This window comes from Hipposideros armiger, unplaced genomic scaffold (genome assembly GCF_001890085.2).
Source record: "Hipposideros armiger isolate ML-2016 unplaced genomic scaffold, ASM189008v1 scaffold_746, whole genome shotgun sequence".
NCBI classification, from domain to species: Eukaryota; Metazoa; Chordata; class Mammalia; order Chiroptera; family Hipposideridae; genus Hipposideros; species Hipposideros armiger.
Window position 1 is genome coordinate 236,831 of NW_017732096.1, and position 21,344 is coordinate 258,174.

The 21,344-nt window shown below is 36.8% G+C and overlaps 1 protein-coding gene across 1 annotated transcript in view; it reads left to right on the top strand.

Moving 5' to 3' along the window:
* Positions 1-21,344, top strand: part of LRRC7 (leucine rich repeat containing 7) — a gene marked incomplete at its 5' end in the record, with an annotated part of 273,040 nt that overhangs the window by 233,139 nt on the left and 18,557 nt on the right. Inside the window, 2 exons of the mRNA XM_019628072.1 lie at positions 4,176-4,397; positions 11,179-11,271. Coding sequence (XP_019483617.1) covers positions 4,176-4,397; positions 11,179-11,271 — 315 coding nt within the window. The remainder of the gene's footprint in view (positions 1-4,175; positions 4,398-11,178; positions 11,272-21,344) is intronic.

Below are 21,344 nucleotides of genomic sequence, written 5' to 3' on the forward strand. Positions count from 1 at the left end.
TAGTCAATCTACCTAGGAGCAGAAATCCCACTGCCTCAATGTTTAAAACTTAACCTGCATGTTAAAAAATCAGTAAGTAAAAGAGGCACCATAGAATAAATGGTGTGGATAGAAAGTGATAGGACTGTTTTGTTGTCCTTGTTTTACAAAATCTCTGAAGCTGACTCACTTCAATGAGTGCTGCCAATTCCTTAAAATCAGTTACTGAGTTATCCTTTGTAGATGATTCTGTGTTGTTACAATGCTCCCAAACATTTTTAGAACTCCTTTGGACTTCATTTTAGAGAATGATTGTGTCCATTCATATATTTTCAGTGGCATAAATTATCATCTTTTGAGGCTATGTTTAATTTTTGGAATCAACCCCAAGTGACTCAAGAGCCAAGATGGGTAGTAAAACAGATGACCAAATTAGATAATACACTACTCAGGCTTACACTCTTTTGTAAGAGAATAGAGTGAACTAAAGTATTGTCATAGTCAGAAAATCATTTCTTTCATATCACACAAAATTCCCACACGCTTTCAATTTCCATATAATATGCCTGATTAGCTGTGGGATGAATTTTGCAGAAAGGTATCAAATCAACATTTCTTTTCTGTGGTGTTGACATTAATATTTCCTTGGGTCCTATGCGTATTGGAGTTTTTCCCTACAAACTTTGACAGTGTGTTTTTTGGGTCAACTTGAAAACACCATATTCCATCACTGTTCTCCCCAAATAGATGTTATTTTGTCCAACCTACCCTTAAAAGTTCAAAACAAATATCAAATCTTCTCTATTTCTTTTTATCATTCAAATTGTGTAGCACAGACTTCACCGAAACCTTCATGTTCAAATTCCCCTTCAGTATGAGTCAGTGTTCTCATAGCCAACCCTCTGCTTGAATTAATCCAGTCTCTGACATTTTCGACATTTTCATCAGTCCTTTGTACTTCACCATGAGCATCCTTATCACCTTTCTTAAGCTTTTGTGCCTGTCAGAAAAACCTCCTCATTGCAGTCCCTCCACACCGTCATTGTTTCTTTAGACGTCTTGTGTCATTTGTGTTTGCTTAACTTCATACAAAATTTAGGGTTAATCCTTTGCTTTCTACAGATGGCTTCCCCATTCATGGCAGCCTATAGCCCAAATACAGAGTGAACGAACTGCGGCTGATCAAACAGAATCATTTTACAGCATGTTTCTTCAAGGGCCCACTTTATGGTTTGCTAAGCCATATAAGAACATGAGCTTCATTGCTTCATAATCATGGAAAGATTACTAAATACACAGAGCATCAGCCTATTTGCTTAACTGTAAAGCTTCAAGTCAGAGGTGTAGGATTTAAAACAGATAATAGACCTAATTAAGTAAGGAGGGATGGCCCTTTGGCAAATTAAGGAGCTGCTAAAGACATTGAATATGTTCTACCTCAACAACCCGATCCTTTTTGTGAATTGGGCTCCTTTGCAATTCACAGTTCAACTATGGGCGGTGGGTGTCTCTTTGGAAGGAAGGGGGTTGCAGTATAAGTTTCTGTTTCAGAGCATGACTTCTGATAGATAGCCTTGATTCAAGTCCTAGTCCAGTTGATTTACCAGTTGGCAAATGACTTGGGAAAGTTATTTAACGTCTCCAAGTCTTAGTTTTCTCCCAGTAAAACTGGATAATAATAATGCTCTCTAATGCTGTTATAAGAATTTAAGGAGATAATACATATAAGGCAAGTTTGAGCACATTGTTGGCATCTAGTGTTTGGATGGAAAGCACTATTTATTAAATGCCAGTTACTATGCCAGTCATTAAAGATGGCAGGGAATTTGTGTGTGCCCTCAAGTTCCAAATCAAAGCATAATCCTGAGCTCAAACTGTCCCATAAGAAGGAAAAAAATAAACCAGAAAAAAGGAAATCTAAAGGCTGTCACAGTTTTATAACATAGAGAATTAATTTTTCACTCTTGGACAGATCATTACCAGAATATTCTAATCAATGAAGTGGCTGTTAAGCAGTCATTATTGATTTTCTCATGTAGATTATTCATCATGAAACTATAGCTATGTTCTGGATCTCTCCAAGTTTTTCTGGGAGTTAAAATTCTTGGCTTGTCTATGTGCTCACTTTCAATTAAACTGCCAGTCTTTCTCTTCCCCACTGACTCAAGCAAGCAATGACTGAAGACCACAATTATTATGCCAATGGAGGTGAGAAGCAGGCAAATGTAAAATCAACTGATAGTTCGGTAGCCAGGCCAGTCAGCCTTAGTCAGCCTATACCTCGAATTCCTCTAACAACAGGGAATTATTTTCTCTAACTCAGGCTGCCAGTGAGTTCATTCGGAGTGTAGCAGTTCAAAATGTGATACTGGTTTTATCATGGCTTTCCTCTCCTCCCAAACAAGAAAACATGAAATTTCATGGAAGTAGGAGAGAATTCAATTTGCAATAAGGGAAAACTAGACCAGAAGGCTTACTCAATCTTTTAGAATGATTGAGAAGGGAATAGATACAATAGAGAAATACACATTTGCTTTTATAAGATTATCTTAGTTGTGTTTATGATGCTATGGTTTTGTGACTGCTGGTTAATTGTGTTGGACACTGTTGGATTACTAATTGTTTTTGCTTGTGCTAGTATAGCCTGAAACTCTTTTTTGCACCTTTTCCTTCAATTTCTCATGACTGAAATATCTTTACTGTTTTAAATGTAAAAACAACAACAAAAAACTATACATGATACTAAGACAACCAATTGGACACCTAAAAATATAATCAAATGGTTATTTCCTTTGTTCTACATATGGCCAAATAATAATTTTGAATATTTTCTTCATTGAAGTTACCTCTTGATTTGGAACCAAGCAATATGCCTTCCATATTCTTCAAATGATTTTCCATAATCACTGTCGTTTCCTGATGTCTCTTATGTTGCTCTTCTTTAACAGCTTTTTAAAAAATTAATCTCTTCCTTCAATATTTGTTTAATAGTCATTCCTTTATTCCCCCAACCTGACTTTTTCATAGTAATCAAAATCTTGGTTAGTCAGGAAAATTCACAGGCTTTCTTAGCTAAAGAATTCTAAAGTGAAATTCACTTTTGAATTCCAAATTACCTACCCTGAAAAGATCAACAAGAAAGAAAATGATTTCAGGAAGTAAACCTTCAGATCCTTCCATAGTAATGGGTAAAGTACCAAGCACAGCACTAACACATATGTTTAAAACTATTAATGATAAACATTCACTTCCCATGTTAGACTCCCAGGTTAAACCATACTTAATTTTCAAACCATATTCTAGATTACCAGCTCACAAACAGAACTGCTTTCCTGATAGAAAATATCTTAGGTAGAATTACTCAAGGAACTGATGCTACAGAGAAGGGGAGAAAATAGGAGTGAACAAAGGAGCGGGAGTTTGCATCAGATCATTTAAAGATGGGAGACCACAGTGAGCATGGCCTCTCTCCTCCAACAACTGCCTTAAGAACTGAGAAATGAGCATTACCCCTTTAAATGAAAGGTCCTGATGAATCTCTGAAAGCTCATCATGGATGATCTGCCTACAGAACTCACCTTGAAGACCTTTCCAGATCTGGTGCCTCCACAGGCTATCGATACTCACAGGAATTTATCACATAATTAATTGTTAATGTAACTTAAAGATCCCAAAGTTATGTTCTTGATTTTAAAATGCAGAAAATTTATAAATATTGATTAGACTCATGTGAACAATCTTACTATGACTTGTGGCATAAAGGAAACTATGCAATTTAATTCTTTTGCATCAAAATTAAGAACCATTTTCCACTTGATGTTTCATATATCGCATCTGTCTCCCTGGTATTTTTCAAAATGAAATGCCACATAGAACTCCACTTTAGTTTTAAGTTGTGACTTCTTTACCTTGAGATTTTGCAGACTGAATTTTGTTCCCTTAAAATAGGAGTTAAAATAAACTTTGGCAAACCACCAGATGACTACGAATGTATTTAATGCAACCTTGCTTCGATATTAACATTTTCACAAACCACAGTAGGCAGACCCTTGCTGTTTTTTCATTATCTTTTCTAACCATGGCTGAAAACCCAAATGATGCCGCTTTACCAGAGAAGTATTCTGTACATGTTTTCTACTTTAATCACATCCTTTCAACACCACGGATCTTCCCCTGACAGATTATCTTCTCCACAGGCAGGCAGCCATATCCAGACCTTGATGGGGTCCCAAAGCCTTCAGCATCGTAGCCGGGAGCAGCAGCCATATGAGGGAAATATTAACAAAGTGACCATCCAGCAGTTCCAGTCACCATTGCCTATTCAGATCCCCTCTTCACAGGCCACCCGGGGACCTCAACCCGGACGGTGCTTAATTCAAACTAAAGGGCAAAGGAGTATGGATGGATATCCAGAGCAGGTGAGAGGAGTTTTTACAAGTGATGAATGTTCAGGAAATGTTCAGGAAAGTCCAATGAATCCATGGTTTGTCTTCCCGCATTAATGCAGTCTGGGGACACAATAATGCTGTCACTATGTTGAATGGAGAGGAGCGTTCTTTGTAGGGATTTTATTATTATTTGCAGTGGTTAAAGACAATGTATAGGAATTGATGGTTGATAAAAATGCCCATTTTACATAAGGAAAAATGGATGGATCAGAATCGTTTTTCCGGTGTATCCTACACCCTCTCCTACCCACTCCCAATTCCAATTTGGCTCTATAGCAGAGCTTTTGGATGTTACAAAGAGCTTCAATGGATTGGATGTCGTTACCACGGCCTCTGAAATTGACAGTGCTAAAAGTAAATTGTATGTCCTTCTCTATTTGTGGAGACACTTTTTATAAGTCCTATATTCTGGTTGTTGAATAGAATAGAGATAAAGCTTTCCTGTGAAGAAAGTGATAAAGAACAGTTAGCAGGGAAACATTTCTGAAATGCTTCAAAAGCTACTGATAAATGCCATGTAGCAAAACGATTGCTGCTCTTCTGACTGATCTAAAATTAGGATTTGTTTTTTTTTTATCATTATAGAATCTGTTTTTCTTCCCTAGGACCAGAAAACTGAATAGGATCTCAGTTATTGAGTTATACTAAGCTTAGAAAGTAAGATGTTAAGATCTTAATATTCTTATAAAATGAATTTCTCTTACTTCATTCTTCAGATAATTAGGCCTAGCTGACTTTGCCAACTGACTCCACTAACTGCTTAACATGGTTTATAAATGTTTTACTTTATTATTGCTTCCTCAAAGCTTCACATATCATCCACCTTCTTTTCTGAAAACATCAGACAAGATTATCTTCATCTTCTAGTTTGTTCTTTCCTACAGTTAAGAGCCATTTGTTATTTACATCCCAGTGGCTCTAGACAGTTCCTCAATTTCTTAATACCTTTCTCAAAGTTGAGATTATGTATTAATCTTACTTAGAATCATAGGGTATTTTAAAGATCATTTTTTTTTCTATCTTGCCTTGATCTAGGCCATGTGTTGGATTTAAGGTAAAATAAATCAGACAGGTACCTTTAATGAAGTAATAATGTGAGGTTTGTAATTCTCCAGAGCTTCTAAAAAGTTAATAAAGTTTTACATTATGATTTACCAAAGGCATCTTAGAAGGTTAAAAATTGTTCATATCGCCTCCCCCACACATATCACAACCTCAATTCAGTTCTCTGACTTAGTTATTCTTAACAGCAGCTACATGGTTTGCTTTCCTCAGAAAAATCAATGCATTTAAAAATTCACTGAGATCAATGCCCTCTATTTTCGTCTACCTTCAATAGTAAGTTTAGTATGTATTTATTAGCATACTAATTATTAGCATGGACTTATCCTGAACACTCCAAATTTAAAGGTTTTTTTTTACATGATTCCTCCAAAAACAAATAAATTATATAGTTTGACTAATGAGAGGATTAATAAGTTTTGAAGTTTACAGGCTTATTAAATTTAAAATGTCATGATTCTTTCAGAAACTGTATTTAGAGTCCCTTAAGAGTGTTTCGATTTGTGGCTCTAAAAACATCAGGTGCCTTTCAAACTGAGAAGTGAAAGCTTAAATATTTAATCATTGTGTTAAGGAAGGGACTTAAGTATGAAAAAAAAGTTGTGCTCACAAGAGCTCCACACTTGGTTTAGTGCTCTGTTGTCACCAACTTTTAATTCTTAATCATTGAACAAAGAGCCTCACATTTTCATTCTCACTAATTAAATAGCTGGTCCTGCTTATAGATACTATTTTATTTAATCCTCATAATCTTATTTCTCTTTTACAAATGAAGAAACAAAGGTACAGAGAAATTAAGTAACTTGTGAAAGATATAATTGGTCAAGCTATAATTTTAACCCAGATTTGTTTGACCCAAAATCCAAGTTCTTTGTCCCAATCTTACTATTAATCCAGTAATATGATTTCAGATACTTGCCTGCTGTAACCTTAGTGTCCTCTTCTGTTAAATGATATTAATTAAACCTGGTTCAGCTCTAATTCAGAACTATAGAACTGCAGTATGCAGATAGAGTTTTGACTTGAACTCACAGGAACACTTCCAATGCTTTGAAAAGCAAAAAATACTGAATGAATGAAAGTTTTATTAACAAAAACATACCTCTGTACCCTTAATACAACCTAAAGAACTAATGTATTTTTAATCTGATTAAAATAATTTCCATATAGCAATGAAAATATGAGTATAATAAATGCTAACACTAATGAATTGAATGAATTAAAACACATGTCATTTTTTACCTAGTCAGAGTACTTTGTTTAGCCGTTAAGAAACACTTAGTAAACTTTGATGTCCATCTCAACTTTCAAATTACCCATCACAGTAGGGAAAGCATAAATAATAAATAAACAAACAAACAAACAAATAAATAAATAACAGGGAAAATCCCGAAGAATTCTAATTTAGTGTATTGACGAACGTAATAGAGGGTAAGAATCAGGGTTGTATTAAGTAGTAAATTGAAGAAAGCCAGAAAGTGAAGATTTGACTCCCATTCCACATGAGAAAACTCTGAGCTATCATATTCATCCTATTAGTGCTTCCCTTTGATTCTCAGTCCAAGTGAAGAAACTTAAAGAGTCTATTCACCTGACTCTCCCCTTCACAATAAATTATTTATATCACTTGTTCTCAACCACAGCTGTACATTAGAATCTGTTGAGGAGATTTAAAAAACACTGATACCTTGGCCTAATCCCCAAAGAAGCTGATTTCATTAGTCAGGATGTGATCTCAGTACTGGGAATTTTTGAAACATCCCTAGGTGATTCTATTGTGTAGACAATGCAAGAAGCAATATTTAAGATTCTATATCTCATGTATGACATCGGGGGTGGGGAGGCAGTGGCTGGGGGGAGGAGGGTTGTCACTTTGTGAGGGGTGAAAAGGATAGCTAGTGCATTGTTTTGTACACCTGAAACTAATCATAATAATAAAAAAAATTTTAATTAAAAATGAAAGAAAAAAGATTCTATATCTCAACAATGTATCAGCTGAATAATATATTGTTATTATCACCATTTAAAAATATACATAAATTGTCCATAACTTATTGAATATTTTTAAAACGAATGAACATTAACTTAGTTTTTCTCTTTTACAAATGTATAATCCAAGCAAAGTATATTTACATATGGGGAACATATAGATAGATACCAAAGCAGAAACAGGAAGGAAAAACATCACTGCGATGCTTCAAATGGCTCAAAACCCTTTCAAATATTAACTCACTTCATTTAATCAATCATGCTGTGATACGGGTAGAGCAGTCAGTTTGTTGACTAGAAAATTAGAAAATTAAGATTCAGAGACGTTAACTGTCTTGCCTGTGGTCACATAACAATCTAGAAGCTGAGCTGGAATTAGAACCCAGCCTCCTGAGTCTACCGCATTACACACTGCAGCCCGCGGCACTACAGTCAAACACGGGGGTCACGAGTAAGCCCACGCTGAGGAGTCCAACAGGGGAAAACGTACACACCCAGGAGTCCATGTCTATGCCCAGACAAGAGTTTATACCCACTAATTGGCCAAACATATCAGGACGGTCGGTGCTCCATAGCTGTCTCCTGCCAGTTCCTGCGAGTATTCAAGCAAACGCAAGTTTGTTCCTGAAAGACAACTTCAAAGAATTACATTAGAATCAGCCTCTGTGAGTTATACAAAGTGATTTGTATCCATCAGATCAAGGGAGAGAAAAAGTGCAGCCATTTCCGTGGTTCGTGCTACTAGGTTTTAGAGCACTGAGAGTTCTAGAGACGATAGATGCTGACTCACAGGGCCTCACTGCTACATAACAGTCCGTGGTGTCCTGGGCCTCTCTAAGATAGACCCAGTATTTATTTAATTAGAACAAGGGTAGCACAGACCAGAAGTATCGAGTGAAGTCAAATGATGAAAACACACTGTGAAAAAAAGCAAAAACACCACTGACTGCCAGGCCAAGCGGTTGCTTATATCTTCAGCCAGAAATGTCATTCATTATCAATTATCTTAATAGAAAATTGAAATGCTGATTCTCATTAAATAAGCTTTTTATTAGCTGCTTAGATCTGACCTTTTGCTGAAACGCTGCATTTCCTCTTGGCTAATTCTCTTTAGTTTCAGACTGTTTCTTGGCTGTGAGGTATTCTCTCCTCTTAAATTCCCCTTGGGGCCTTACCAGGGAGGTGGAACTCCTTATATGTGAGACTCTCTCTGACATGCTTTATGGGCACAGCAGTCACAATACAACTTATTAGCCATACCATGGCATGCCCAAGGTTAGTCTAGCTTCAGATAAAATCACAGTGTCATCTTTATTCCTTCTACCATTAAAAAATATATTGAGGCATTTCTTCATATACTTGGCACATATGAAATGTGTTTCCCTTGGATTTTTAGTGCCTTCCAGATTGACAATAATATAAAATAGATATCGTCACTACCTTGAAAGAGATAAGTATATATCTTACCTAAGATAAGACTAGAAAATATCCCCAGCAATTTACTTTGTAAATAAAATCTGTTGCATGTATTTCCTTTCAGGTTTTGTAGTGAGTGGCCTGGGAAAGCCAGAGAGTGCATATGCCTTCTACATATTGTATTGTGCAATATGAAATTTTAACATTAGAAAGATATAACCCAAATTTTAAATAATTTAATTAGAAATGCATAGGTATATGGGAAAACACAAAGGTAAAATGTTTAAATCATATTAATTCCTTTCTTCCCATTTTCTAATGGACCACTAATAACAAAAAAAAGGACTACGAGGTAAACTGGTGTATTAATAGAGCTAAAATATTCCTTCAAGCCACAGCAAACTATTGTATGTCCATTTCCACAGACAATGAGCCATGTGAATACAAAACTATCGTAAACTGTACTTTCTAACATCCTATGATAACTAGTTTTAACAAATCTAGCTCAATGAAAGGAAAAGTTGTAATTAAACATATCTTTAAAATAAATACATGGAAGAGTACTTACTGTAATTGCAGTGACCCATAATTTAGAAACTATTCATTAATGACTCTACCATAAAAGACACATTAGTAGACAGTTTTCGCCTTTGTGTGGCAAGTGACCTATGTAATAGTTAAACATTACATTTACTATGATGAAATATGACAGTGAATTAAGAATAATACCATTAAATGGCCAAACCTAATTGTTCCAGTTCCTAGCGACTCACAATATATGCTGATTAAGTCAGGAATAGGATTCAAGTTTGCCTTGAACTATCTAAGAGGTAGGGATTAAAGGTACCTTGAAAATAAAAATATAGAGAGCATTTTGGGCATTTGCATTTGCCCATAAGCAAATTAATAGGCTAAGAAAGATTGCTGGGGAAACAGAGAGCTACTTAAGAAAGCATGCATTTCCAATCATCTTTAAGAACTTTTCCAGTATATATTTATATAAATGCAAAATATATGCTAATATATTGCTTTAGATTCTTTTTTCTTAATTCTCTATTAATCTTTCACCTGCTAGTCTGATAAAACTTGGTTCACCTAGTGCCAGTACTTGTTCTGTACTTAAAAGTTATAAAAGTGTTTTTTTTTTCTTTATGTAACCAAAGTGTATGCTACCTCTAAGGTCTTAAGTCTTTCAATCATGTGGGATCAACCTGCCCGCTACTTTACACGGAAAACTAGGATTTTCACCACAGCCCACACACATATCCCTAGCTCAGGATCCTCAAGAATTTCAGGTTTGTTATAGTTTCTCTAGGTCACTCCTGGCACTGATTTCTCTTTTATGGACTTCTTGATCGACATTCTTTGTATCAACTCCTATAATAGCTATCATCTTTATTTACTAAGGCCTTCCGCCATGGTGGACCTACCCATAATGCCACCATTTCCCCGTGGCACTACAAAGCACAAAGCTCTTGTATTTGACAGATTTTCATTGATGATTTGGAGTTTGGGGAGGTAATGTAGCACAGAATACTAGAATATTAGTCCTCCAGTCTTAAATACTTTTTGGCTATTCCCTGTCACAAATCATTTTTCCCTGTGCCTTGCCTCTCTTTTTCACAGTGTTCTCCTCTTTCTTCCAAGTCTTCTATCACCCTCTCCAGGAGCTGCTGCTGAATCTCTCTTTTTACCGAGTATTTCATTCTTCCTTTCTTTTACCTTCATTCAGGCTATGGCCAAAAGTTCTCCCCTTTCTCAAACTCAAAGTCCTGCTCTGTCTAAACAATAGAATGATCTACCAAAGAGATGAATCACACTACTCTTCTACGAAGCAGTAGAATTTATTTAAATAGCCATGTTTCCCCCCCCTCTATGTTTGCAAATTTTCTTCCCCTTATTCATACAGTTCTTTCAAATTAGTTGGAATATTTGGGCATTTAAACTGGATAATTGAAATAATTCACAGCCTTTTTTATTACTATAAGGCTTTTAATTTTTAAAAACTGCTAATCAAGATTCAGTTCTCCACACAATAATGAATAGATACTTACTAATATTCTGCTTACCCAGGTAATTTCAAGCTAGTTTCAATCATAACTGATGCCTATAGAAACACTAAATATTTTGTCAGTTTATACTGTCTTTTGTGTACCAAGTTACAATAGGGTAACCCTGAGAACCTAAGTGAAATGTGAACCTTTTCTATTTGGATGCAGTTATTTGAAGATATTTAGTTGTGATATGTATTTGATTAACTTTTTATTATATCTTCTTTCCATAGTTTTGTGTGAGAATAGAAAAGAATCCTGGCCTTGGATTTAGTATCAGTGGTGGAATTAGTGGACAAGGAAATCCATTTAAACCTTCTGACAAGGTAAGAAATAAATTTCTTATTGACAATTTTAATTAGAAAAACACTGTCTTCTACCACAAGAAAAAAAAATGGTTAGAAAAAATTGTGTTTCTACTGTGCTTTAATAAGCCAGCTACCTATGAAGCCAATTAGAAACTTTTTCAGCACTGGGAAAAAGAATTCACTGCAGTGCTTGATAAATCCTAAAAATAAGTAAATTTAAGCATTCTCTTTGGAAGGAAACTTGTTCATTTTTTTGCCTTTTGTTCACAATTGTACATATTTGTAATGAAAGCTATTCAGGCAATTTCTTATAAGTTGTTACAAAAGTTTACCTGTAGATCACTTAGTTGAGATGTTTTCTCATACTAACAGAATGATTAAACAAGGAGTCAATGCCAGAGCCAGCTGACTGACATCTCTTTAATTTATCATGTTTGTGAAGTATTTCACTAATAGAACTGTAGAACTGAAAGACCACCGAAAACTAATATTCTCTGAGAAAATCGGAGTTAGCCATGGCAGAGGAATGAAGTCCTCTTCCCATGCTTACCCCTGTTTGTCAAGCCATGGCCAAAGGTTCGCCACCACCCCCAGCTCTAACCTCAGCCATTGCCTGGACCCCCAACACGCTGCCCATACTCACATCTGGCCTGTCTGATCCCATTGTGGAACACCTGACTTTTTTATTTTAAAAAATTTACCCTGAGCTATTTACCCTGCTACCATCAGTGTTTAATATTTTCAGACTTGAATCAATTAGTAATGATAATTCGATGATAATTGAAACTATCTGCTTTTGACCTCATCACATTTAATTGCATTTAGTGACATGAAACTTGAGGGTGATGAAGACAGACAGAAATTAGATATGAATAAAACCTCCACAGGCTCTCGATCTACCTTTAAGTCACAACCGGGTGCAGATCTTTGTAACTCGCCATTAAAAAAATAACTCACACATCAATTTCTGGTCATAAAACCTGCTTCTGAAAAAACTTCAATGCCCCTACTCTGGAGATTTTTGTAGCCTGAAACACCCATCACCCCTTATTTTCCTCCACTTCTTCCCAATCTTATTGTTTCCTACCATTCTTTATGCCCTTCTTCTACTTTCTAGAGAAGTTAAGGGAGGAAGAGCTTGGACCAAAAGGAGGAACTATTCACACTGTACACATTAGGATGTTAGGGACTAGAAAGAAATCCTCAATGGCCATAGATGGGAGCTCCTTTTGTCAACTGGTTGGAGCAGCTACTCATATACAATAAATGTGTATGAGGCAGCCCTGTGTAGTTAGGGGAATGCCAGTTAGAAATGTTTATGCATATGCACTTCTATTTCAAAATGATATTGAGGACAACCATTGATTTAGTAGAGTTAAAAGATTCATGGTGTAGTAGGACCAAGTGTTTACTGAACTTTGACAAGTTATTAATATATATTAAGACAAAAAGTATGAAAGTTCAAAATTATCAGAAACATTTGATGGTATTTTTAAAAGTCTGAAATCATTGTCTTGTGTGTCTTGGTCCCTCGTTTTGTCTCTGGTTTTACATCTCCTCCATAAATTCTTTCATTGGAAAGTTAATAACCTTATCATTCTTAAGATAGTTGAAATTCAAAAGACATGTTTTTCTACCTTTCCTCACCAGCATATATATCTTTTCACTATATTTTTTGGAAATCACAGGGTAATAAATATTTTTATATCAAGGATGAACAGACTGCTAAATAGTCAAGGCGTCTGAATGCTGTTGCTCTTCTGCTGTTATTTTCAACTGAGGGGGCAGTCGATGTGAGGCTTTCCGATCGTTGCCCATAATTCTTCCACTATGATGAATATGAATACTTTGTAACTATTAATATAACTTCTCATTTGTAACATTTTCATGACTCCAGTGAGACTGAACTATTTCTATAATCTTATAATTCGCTCTTTTGGTTAAAGGCAACAGATATAGAGCTTGAATTGTATAATGTATTCATTGAAAGAGTCCCCCTCAAAAGCACTTTTCTTTGCCTGATTCCTCTCTAAAACACTTCACAATCTGAAATGTGAATCTCTATTATTGCAAAATTGATGGGAGTAATTAAAAGTTCCAAATGTACAGAAGATTCTCAAGACTGCTCTTAATTTATTGACCACTTTTGGTGCCATGCCAAACATATGGTGGATACTTAGTTGAAAGTGTTCAGAGGATCTAAAAAGACATTGGCTGCGACAATTTATACAAGAATTTAATTCACTCACAAGAAAAGGGATTGTTCTCTTGAGAATTCAATTATATTTCTTTAGCTCCAGTGCCCCACTCTTATAGTAGTTGCATAAAATTTAGAGTAGAACACAGTACCTAAACCAGCTCCAAAATACCAAACAGTAAGAAAATGAAAATGAACTGTAAAAATACCCCTCTCTCCACAAAGCAATGTTTTTTGGTTTGTTTTTTTCTGAGTTGGTTAATTTACAGCTGAGGGTGAAGAGAAGCAAATTAAATATATGTTTAGGGCCGGCCGAGTGGCGCATTGGTTAAGAGCTGGCTTGGGACGCCTAGAGGGCCCCGGTTCGGATCCCACATATGAGGGCCAGTGACACTGCCCTCTACAGCTACGATGCTGAACAACAACTCAACCTGGAGCTGGGCTGCCGTGAGTCGCCAGTGTCAGCATAGGCTGCAGCCCCTGCTGCAGTGGGTTGCCATGGGCTACCATGTGTAGCCCACAGCCAGCATGAGCGGCCAGCTGCAGCAGTGAGCAGCCATCCAGAAGCCGGCGACTGATCTGCCTCACCCGGGGAAGAGCGCAATGATGGTGCCAACTTGGGACAGTGAAGCAGCGTCCTCCGCAATTAGACTGAAGAATGAAAATGATAGCTACTTGTCTGTTCCCCTTCCCCAATTCCCCAGTGCTGTCCCCATCCCCCAATTCCCCAAAAAAAAAAAAAAAAAATATATATATATATATATATATATATATATATATATATATATATGTTTAAATTCAACAGATACTACCTGAGTTGGAAGTGAGTGCTTTGTAAGAAGTTCTAGTCATGCAAAAGCTTAAACTTTAATATGATACATACTCCCTTCCAATAAACAAGTCATGGATTAGAAATATTGTTAGAAGCACACTCTTATTATTTTACTTGCTATTTGAATGTTTTGTAATGCCACTCAGAATTCTAAGTATCCAAGATATCTGAATGTCTTAAAGGCACTGAAGACTTCCAAACTAAAGTAGCCAATAGATTTGTTTCATTCTCTTCCTTTTGACAGATGGGAAGCACTATTTTAGCCAAATGTCAAAGATCAACGTGAGATAGCATCCAAACTGATTTCCTGGTATACAACCAGATAAGGAAAGCATAAAAGTCATCATCCCAAAAGGTTGGGAGTATGTGACTGGGGCAAAACTGAGCCATGTTGTTGAGTCTGGCAACATAAATTCCAATATAAATACTGTGGTAGTGTGAAATTATTCAACAAAACCCCTTGGGACAGCCCAAAATTAACTGAGACTTTAGGGAGAATCAGGATATGGACACTGTTTTGTGCCAGACTTTGAGAACTTAGAACAGCATCTGATCTTACAAATTTAGGACCCCCAGGTAGTCCTAATCCATTATTGTCTCCTTGGTTTAAATGGATGGAGCACAATTAGTCCTGAGGTTCATATCACTGTCAGAACAATGTTTAGTAGTTGAACAACCCAATTCACTCATCATGAAGTTCATTATTTTGGTTGTACTAGCAGGTGAAAACTGCATTTACATACTTGGAAAGAGAAAGTTGGTTAAAAATGGCCCTACATAATGCTTGCCTCTGTCCTCCTTGTGAAGTGAATGAAAGTCATGATCTGGTTTATTATTATAGAGAAACACTGCTGTTCAGATGGCAGGGTGCTAGAGAGAGATGAAAGATTTTGATCTAACAAATCTGATGATAATAATAAAAGTAATAAAAATAATGGCCTTTTATTAAGTATCTACAATGAGCTGGTTACTGTATTAGGCTCTTCATACACATGAAGTTATCTGATCCTCATAACTAACTTGGGTAAGTTGAGTATTATTATTCCTCATTTTGCTAAGATCCAGAAGGGTTAATTAACTTGCCCAAGGCCATTTAACTGATCTGTGGCAGACAAGATCTGAACCCAAATTGACCTGACTCCAAATCCTTTTTTTCTTAATAAGCGCTGTGATGCATGCCTCTATCTGCAAATGCCAAGAGCCACATGACAAATTTATACCCTGTAGAGTTGAGACTAATATGATATTCTAATATTGAAAGTATTACAGAACCCTCTAATTAGTCATAGTCTAGATATTTGTTTCAACAAGTCCTTGGAAGTCAGCATGTATTCTCAATTGAACCTAGATAATTAGAAGCATACTGTACACAATGGATTGCTAAGCAATTATAAAACTTTTGGACTGAGGTATCATTACAGTGGTGATTCTTCCAGTAGAACAAACCACAATAATCTGTGCCTATATTTAAAGGTTCATAAAATAATAGTACATGATAGCAAAATGCAAGTAATTTACCAATAGAATTTCCACCGGATGTTGTTAGAAAGAAGAGACTGAATTAATGGATAAGTGATACCGTTTTATGTAGTAGATTCATAAAGCAGCCCAAGACTCTGCAAATGAATGACTTTTCTTTTTTTTTTTTAAAGAGCGTGCACTCTATCCACTGAGCCATCTGGGCAGCAGCTCAGCTCAAGGTGCCAAGTTCAGTCTTAGTTGCGGGTGGGCATAGCCACCATCCCATGCAGGAGTCGAACTGGCAGCCTTGTTAAGAGCACATGTTCTATCCACTGAGCCATCTGTGTAGCAGCTCAGCTTAAGGTGCTGAGTTCGGTCTTAGTTGTGGGTGGGGGTAGCCCACCATTGAACAGGCAACCTTGTTGTTAGGAGCACGTGCTTTCACCAGCTGAGCCATCCTGCCACCTGTTGGGAGCTCAGCAGCAGCTCAGCTAGGGCACAGCATTGCTGGCCCATGTGGGGATCGAACCGGTAGCCCTGTTGCTCAGAGCTCACACTCTTAAGCTAACTCTTAACCAACTGAGCCACTCGGCCGGCCCCCATGAATGACTTTTTAATTATGCAATCACACAGTTCTTCATTCAAGGACTGATATCCCTCTTTGCCTCATTTGAGGAGGTAGGACTAAATTCATAGAGTTTAAAGGTATTAAAGAAAACTCATAGTCCCTTCCTCTATGTGTTTAAAAGTATAGCACCAAATAGACCCATGAACAATTATCTAGTCATAAAATCAAAATAAAAGCTGTATTATGCATAGCCTGAAAACAGTTGACAGCAGGAAATATACATACTTGGGCATTGGGATCAAAGAATCACTTATTCTTCACACTTTTATTATAAACAATCATGCTTAGCAGATACCAGAGAGCCAGCCCATATTTTCACTGATTTGGGTGATCTGCATGTAGACACAGAAAAATTCAAGTTTTTTTTTAAATGTCGTACTTTGCTTATGGTACAGGTAAAATTCAAGGCAAGCAAGAATGCTGGAGGCATGGCAAATGTAAAAGATACTTGCCAATAAACTCCAAATAAATGTTCTTGGATTTCAGGATACATTACTATACCTTATTCTACAAATCTCCACATGTCAAAAAGGCCTGCAAAGGGCCGGCCGAGTGGCGAGTTGGTTAAGAACTGGCTTGGGATGCCAGAGGGCCCCGGTTCGGATCCCACATATGAGGGCCAGTGACACTGCCCTCTGCAGCTAAGATGGTGAACGGCAGCTCGACCTGGGGCTGGGCTGCCGTGAGTCACCGGCAATGGCGTAGGCTGCAGTCCCCTGCTGCAGTGGGTTGCCATAAGCTACCGTGTGTAGCCGGCAGCTGCCATGAGTGGCCGTCCAGAGGCCGGTGACTGATCTGACTCACCTGGGAAGAGCGCAATGATAATACCAACATGGGCCAGTGAAGCAACATCCTCCACAACTAGACTGAAGAACAAAACAACAGCAACTTGTCTGTTCTGCTTCCCCCGATTCCCCAGCATTGTTCCCCTCTTCCAATTCCCCAATAAAATCTTTAAAAAAAAAAAAAAGGCCTGCAAAGGACTTAAGCGCCTCTTCTTTATACCCCACCTTTCACCCCAAGAAAAAAATGGGATTTTTTTTTGTATGGAGATGCATACTGCATCAAAGAAAAGTATTTTTATAATTAATATTAAGAACAAAAGAAGGGTTAGCCTTCAGAATCAAAGCATTTATTTGATACCTTTACCCAAGTATAACAGTACCCAGAAGCATGCTTGGCAGTGGCACATTCAAAAAAGCACGAGAATAATTTTCCAGATTTGCTCAGCCCCTTGACATTGGGTGAATCATACTCAAAAATGTTGCAAAAGATATGCTCTTGACTTATGAAAAAGGTACATACTGTATGTCTATTTCCTTTGTTTTTAAAGATTTTATTGGGGAGTTGGGGGAGGGGAACAGCGTTGGGGAATTGGGGAAGGGGAACAGACAAGTAGCTGTCATTTTGTTCTTCAGTCTAGTTGTGGAGGATATTGCTTCACTGGCCCATGTTGGTATTATCATTGCACTGTTCCCAGGTGAGGCAGATTGGTCGCCAGCCTCTGGATGGCTGCTCACGGCAGCTCTTAGCAGCTCACACTGGCTGCCAGCCGCTCATGCTGGCTGCCAGCCATACACGATTGTTTATGGCAACCCACTGCCACAGGGGCTGCAGCCTACGCCATCGCCTGTGACTCACAGCAGCCCAGCTCCAGGTCGAGCTGTTGTTCACCATCTTAGCTGTAGAGGGCAGTGTCACTGGCCCTCATGTAGGATCCGAACCAGGGCCCTGCTGCTCAGAGCTGGCATCCCAAGCCAGTTCTTAACCAACGCGCCACTCGGCCAGCCCTGTATGTCTATTTCTTGTCATGTCTTCTCCATGGGTGTAAAAATCAAGAATAGCAAACACATTTATCTAAAACTCCATACAGCATATGATATGTGTATACGGCATAAATATTAAACTACATAAAACTCATTTTCTTCATTTTGTACAACTCCTAGACAAATATGATTTATTTTCTATATTTCTAAATTTGTCTTATAATTTATATATCTTCCTCATCCTTAATTCTACTTCAAGTGATTATGCAACGCAAAGTAATTTGGAGAGTCTATGCATTATGTGAAAGTAACAATCAGCAGCAAGGGCTAGACAGATATATTGGGTTGTTGGAAAAGTCATGACGCATTTTTGCAACAAAAAACATAGAAAAAATACATCATGACTTTTCCGACAACCCAATAGTATTGTTTATCCATTGCATTTTGGAAGAAATTTGGAAAGGGATTAAAACAGATCTTTTTATATGTGGAAATATTTATTTTAAATAAATATTTATTTTAAATAAATGCCAAGCAAAAATTATTTTATAGCACAGGTGATTATTTCAGCTACATCTTAGTCACATTGCAATTTTTTTGAGGCATTTCCTTTTTTATTTTTTTTTATTTTTATCATTTTTTATTAGTTTCAGGTGTACAAAGCAATGTAATAGTTAGACATTTACACCCCTCACAAAATGATAACCCCTCTCCCCCAATCTACTACCCCTCTGACATCATATATAGCTGTTACAATTCCATGGACTATATTCCCTATGCTGTACTCCACATCCCGTGGCAATATATAGGGCATGCCAAAAAAATGTCTACAAGCACACACTCTGGTCAACGTTGCTCAAAATGTAGTTCACCGTAATCAGAAGTGTCTGGATGCTGATGGTAACCACTTTGAGCACCTCTTATAATTGCAGAAGTCAAACGCGACTTGTATTCATCTTTCGTTATTGGTATGTATTGAGTATTACAGTTTTAATACAGTTTTCCTTTCTTAAAATGTGTTTACATTTTTGGGCACCTGTATGTTTTATATACACACACGCACTCACACACACACACACACACACACACACACTCACACACACGTATAAGTATACACATATTTAATTATAGTTGATATTCAATATTATTCTAATTCAGCTTCAGATGTATAGCATATTGGTCGGGCATCCACACAGTCTATGAAGTGATCCCCCTATTAAGTCCGGTGCCCATCTGGCACCCTACATAATATTTACCTACATAATCTTTACAACATTATTGATTGTATTTCCCATATTGTATTTTATATCCCCATGACTATATTACGTCTACTAATTTACACTTTCTAATCCTTTCACCTTCTCCCTTATCCCCATCCCCCTCCCATCTAGCAACCATCAGTTTTTTCTCTGTATCTATGAGTCTGTTTCTGTTTAGTTTGCTAGTTTATTCTGTTCTTTAGATTCCACATAAAACTGAGATCATATGGCATTTATCTTTCTCAGTCTGACTTATTTATTGGGTTGTCGGAAAAATCATGACGTATGTTTTCTGTTTTTCGTTACAAAAATGTGTCATGACTTTTCTGACAATGCAATAACTTAGCATAATATTCTCTAGATTCACCCATGTTGTTTCAAATGGTAAGATTCCATTCTTTTTTATGGCCAAGTAATACTTCCTTGTATAAATATACCACAGTTTCTTTATCCAGTCATCTATTGATGCACATTTCAGTTGTCTCCATATATTGACTATTGTGAATAGCACTGTATTAAACACAGGGGTGCATATGTTTTTGTGAATTAGTGTTTTGGATTCCTTTGGATAGATACCCAGGAGTGGAGTTGCTGGGTCATAAGGTAGTTCTATTTTCAATTGCAATTTGAGGTTGAGAATACCATTTGATTGTTTGAGGAAAGTAAAAGTGAGATTTTTAAAAACTAAAAAATGTATTTTTGCCTATTTCGTTTTTTGTCTTATATGTTGAGAAAATATCCTGAATCTATTAAAAAACATTGATAGGAATGTAGTCTTCACAATCCCCTATTAATAAGATTCCTACAGGTATGACCACTTATACGAATCTTTTCAAAAAAGGCCTAATATGTGCTTTAGTCAATTGGATAATGTCGGTGTCTAGACGTTGTAATATAACAAGACATGAATTTCATCTTATGAAAAAATATACTAAAATATAACTCATCACAGGCTTTTTTCCTTAGGATAATATCACTGGGGCATACATATGAAAAATAGCTGATTAAAAAGTACCATTTTGAATAAGAACATTGGGATATTTTAATTTAGCAATATATTTAGAGAATCACTAGAATTGAGATTGCTATCACTTTGTGGTATTTTGCAACAATCAGGAAAACATTTTTCAATATATGTATTTTTATAATAACTGACTGTGAACTGCATACTGTTCCTTCACCAGCTACATGGCAGTCTCAGTGCCTCTACTCTGGGTGACATAATCATCATTCTTTAAAACCACTGTATATTAGTCGCAGCTGTGTACAACTGCAAAGTCCTTTTAACTTACACCTTTAAAAAATTGTACAGGCAATAAATAAAAACATTGTCACTATAAAAATTCAAATAATATAGAGACTAAAAAGTGAAAAAAAATTGTATCCTTTTCACTCCACCCCCACACTGCCCATGTGCAGCCTTGACGTAAGAGCCACTTTATCAGCCAGCGTATCAGGAATTCATAACCAGCAGTGTCTTCTGGGTATTTGCCTCTGGCCTCTTTGACTTCCTGATTTCACTGCCACTTCTAAGAAATACTTCCAGCATTATCTGACTCTACAATGATGTGTTGGCTATTAAATAAAACCATAGTAAATCTAAAACCATCATAGTTTGACTGAATATAGCTTAAAACAAAACAGTGTTTCACTTCAAAACCTTATTTTAGCATAAGTGACAAAAAAAGGTTTGACTGAATTCTTCACTTTCAAGTTGTTATTTTAAAATGGTGCAGATAATGTCAAAAAAGTATACAATTGAAAGGGCTTTGAGGAAGCCTGCAGGGATGATAATCAGAAAGCTGATTAACCGATACTATTTTAGGAAGGGCTAGGAAGGAGAATCCACAGCCACCTACAGTTACCCACTCCTGTTTTAATAGTTTCTACTATTTTATGCTATGCACGAAGCTGAGAAGCAAAGCTATTAGGGGCTCTGACAGAATCA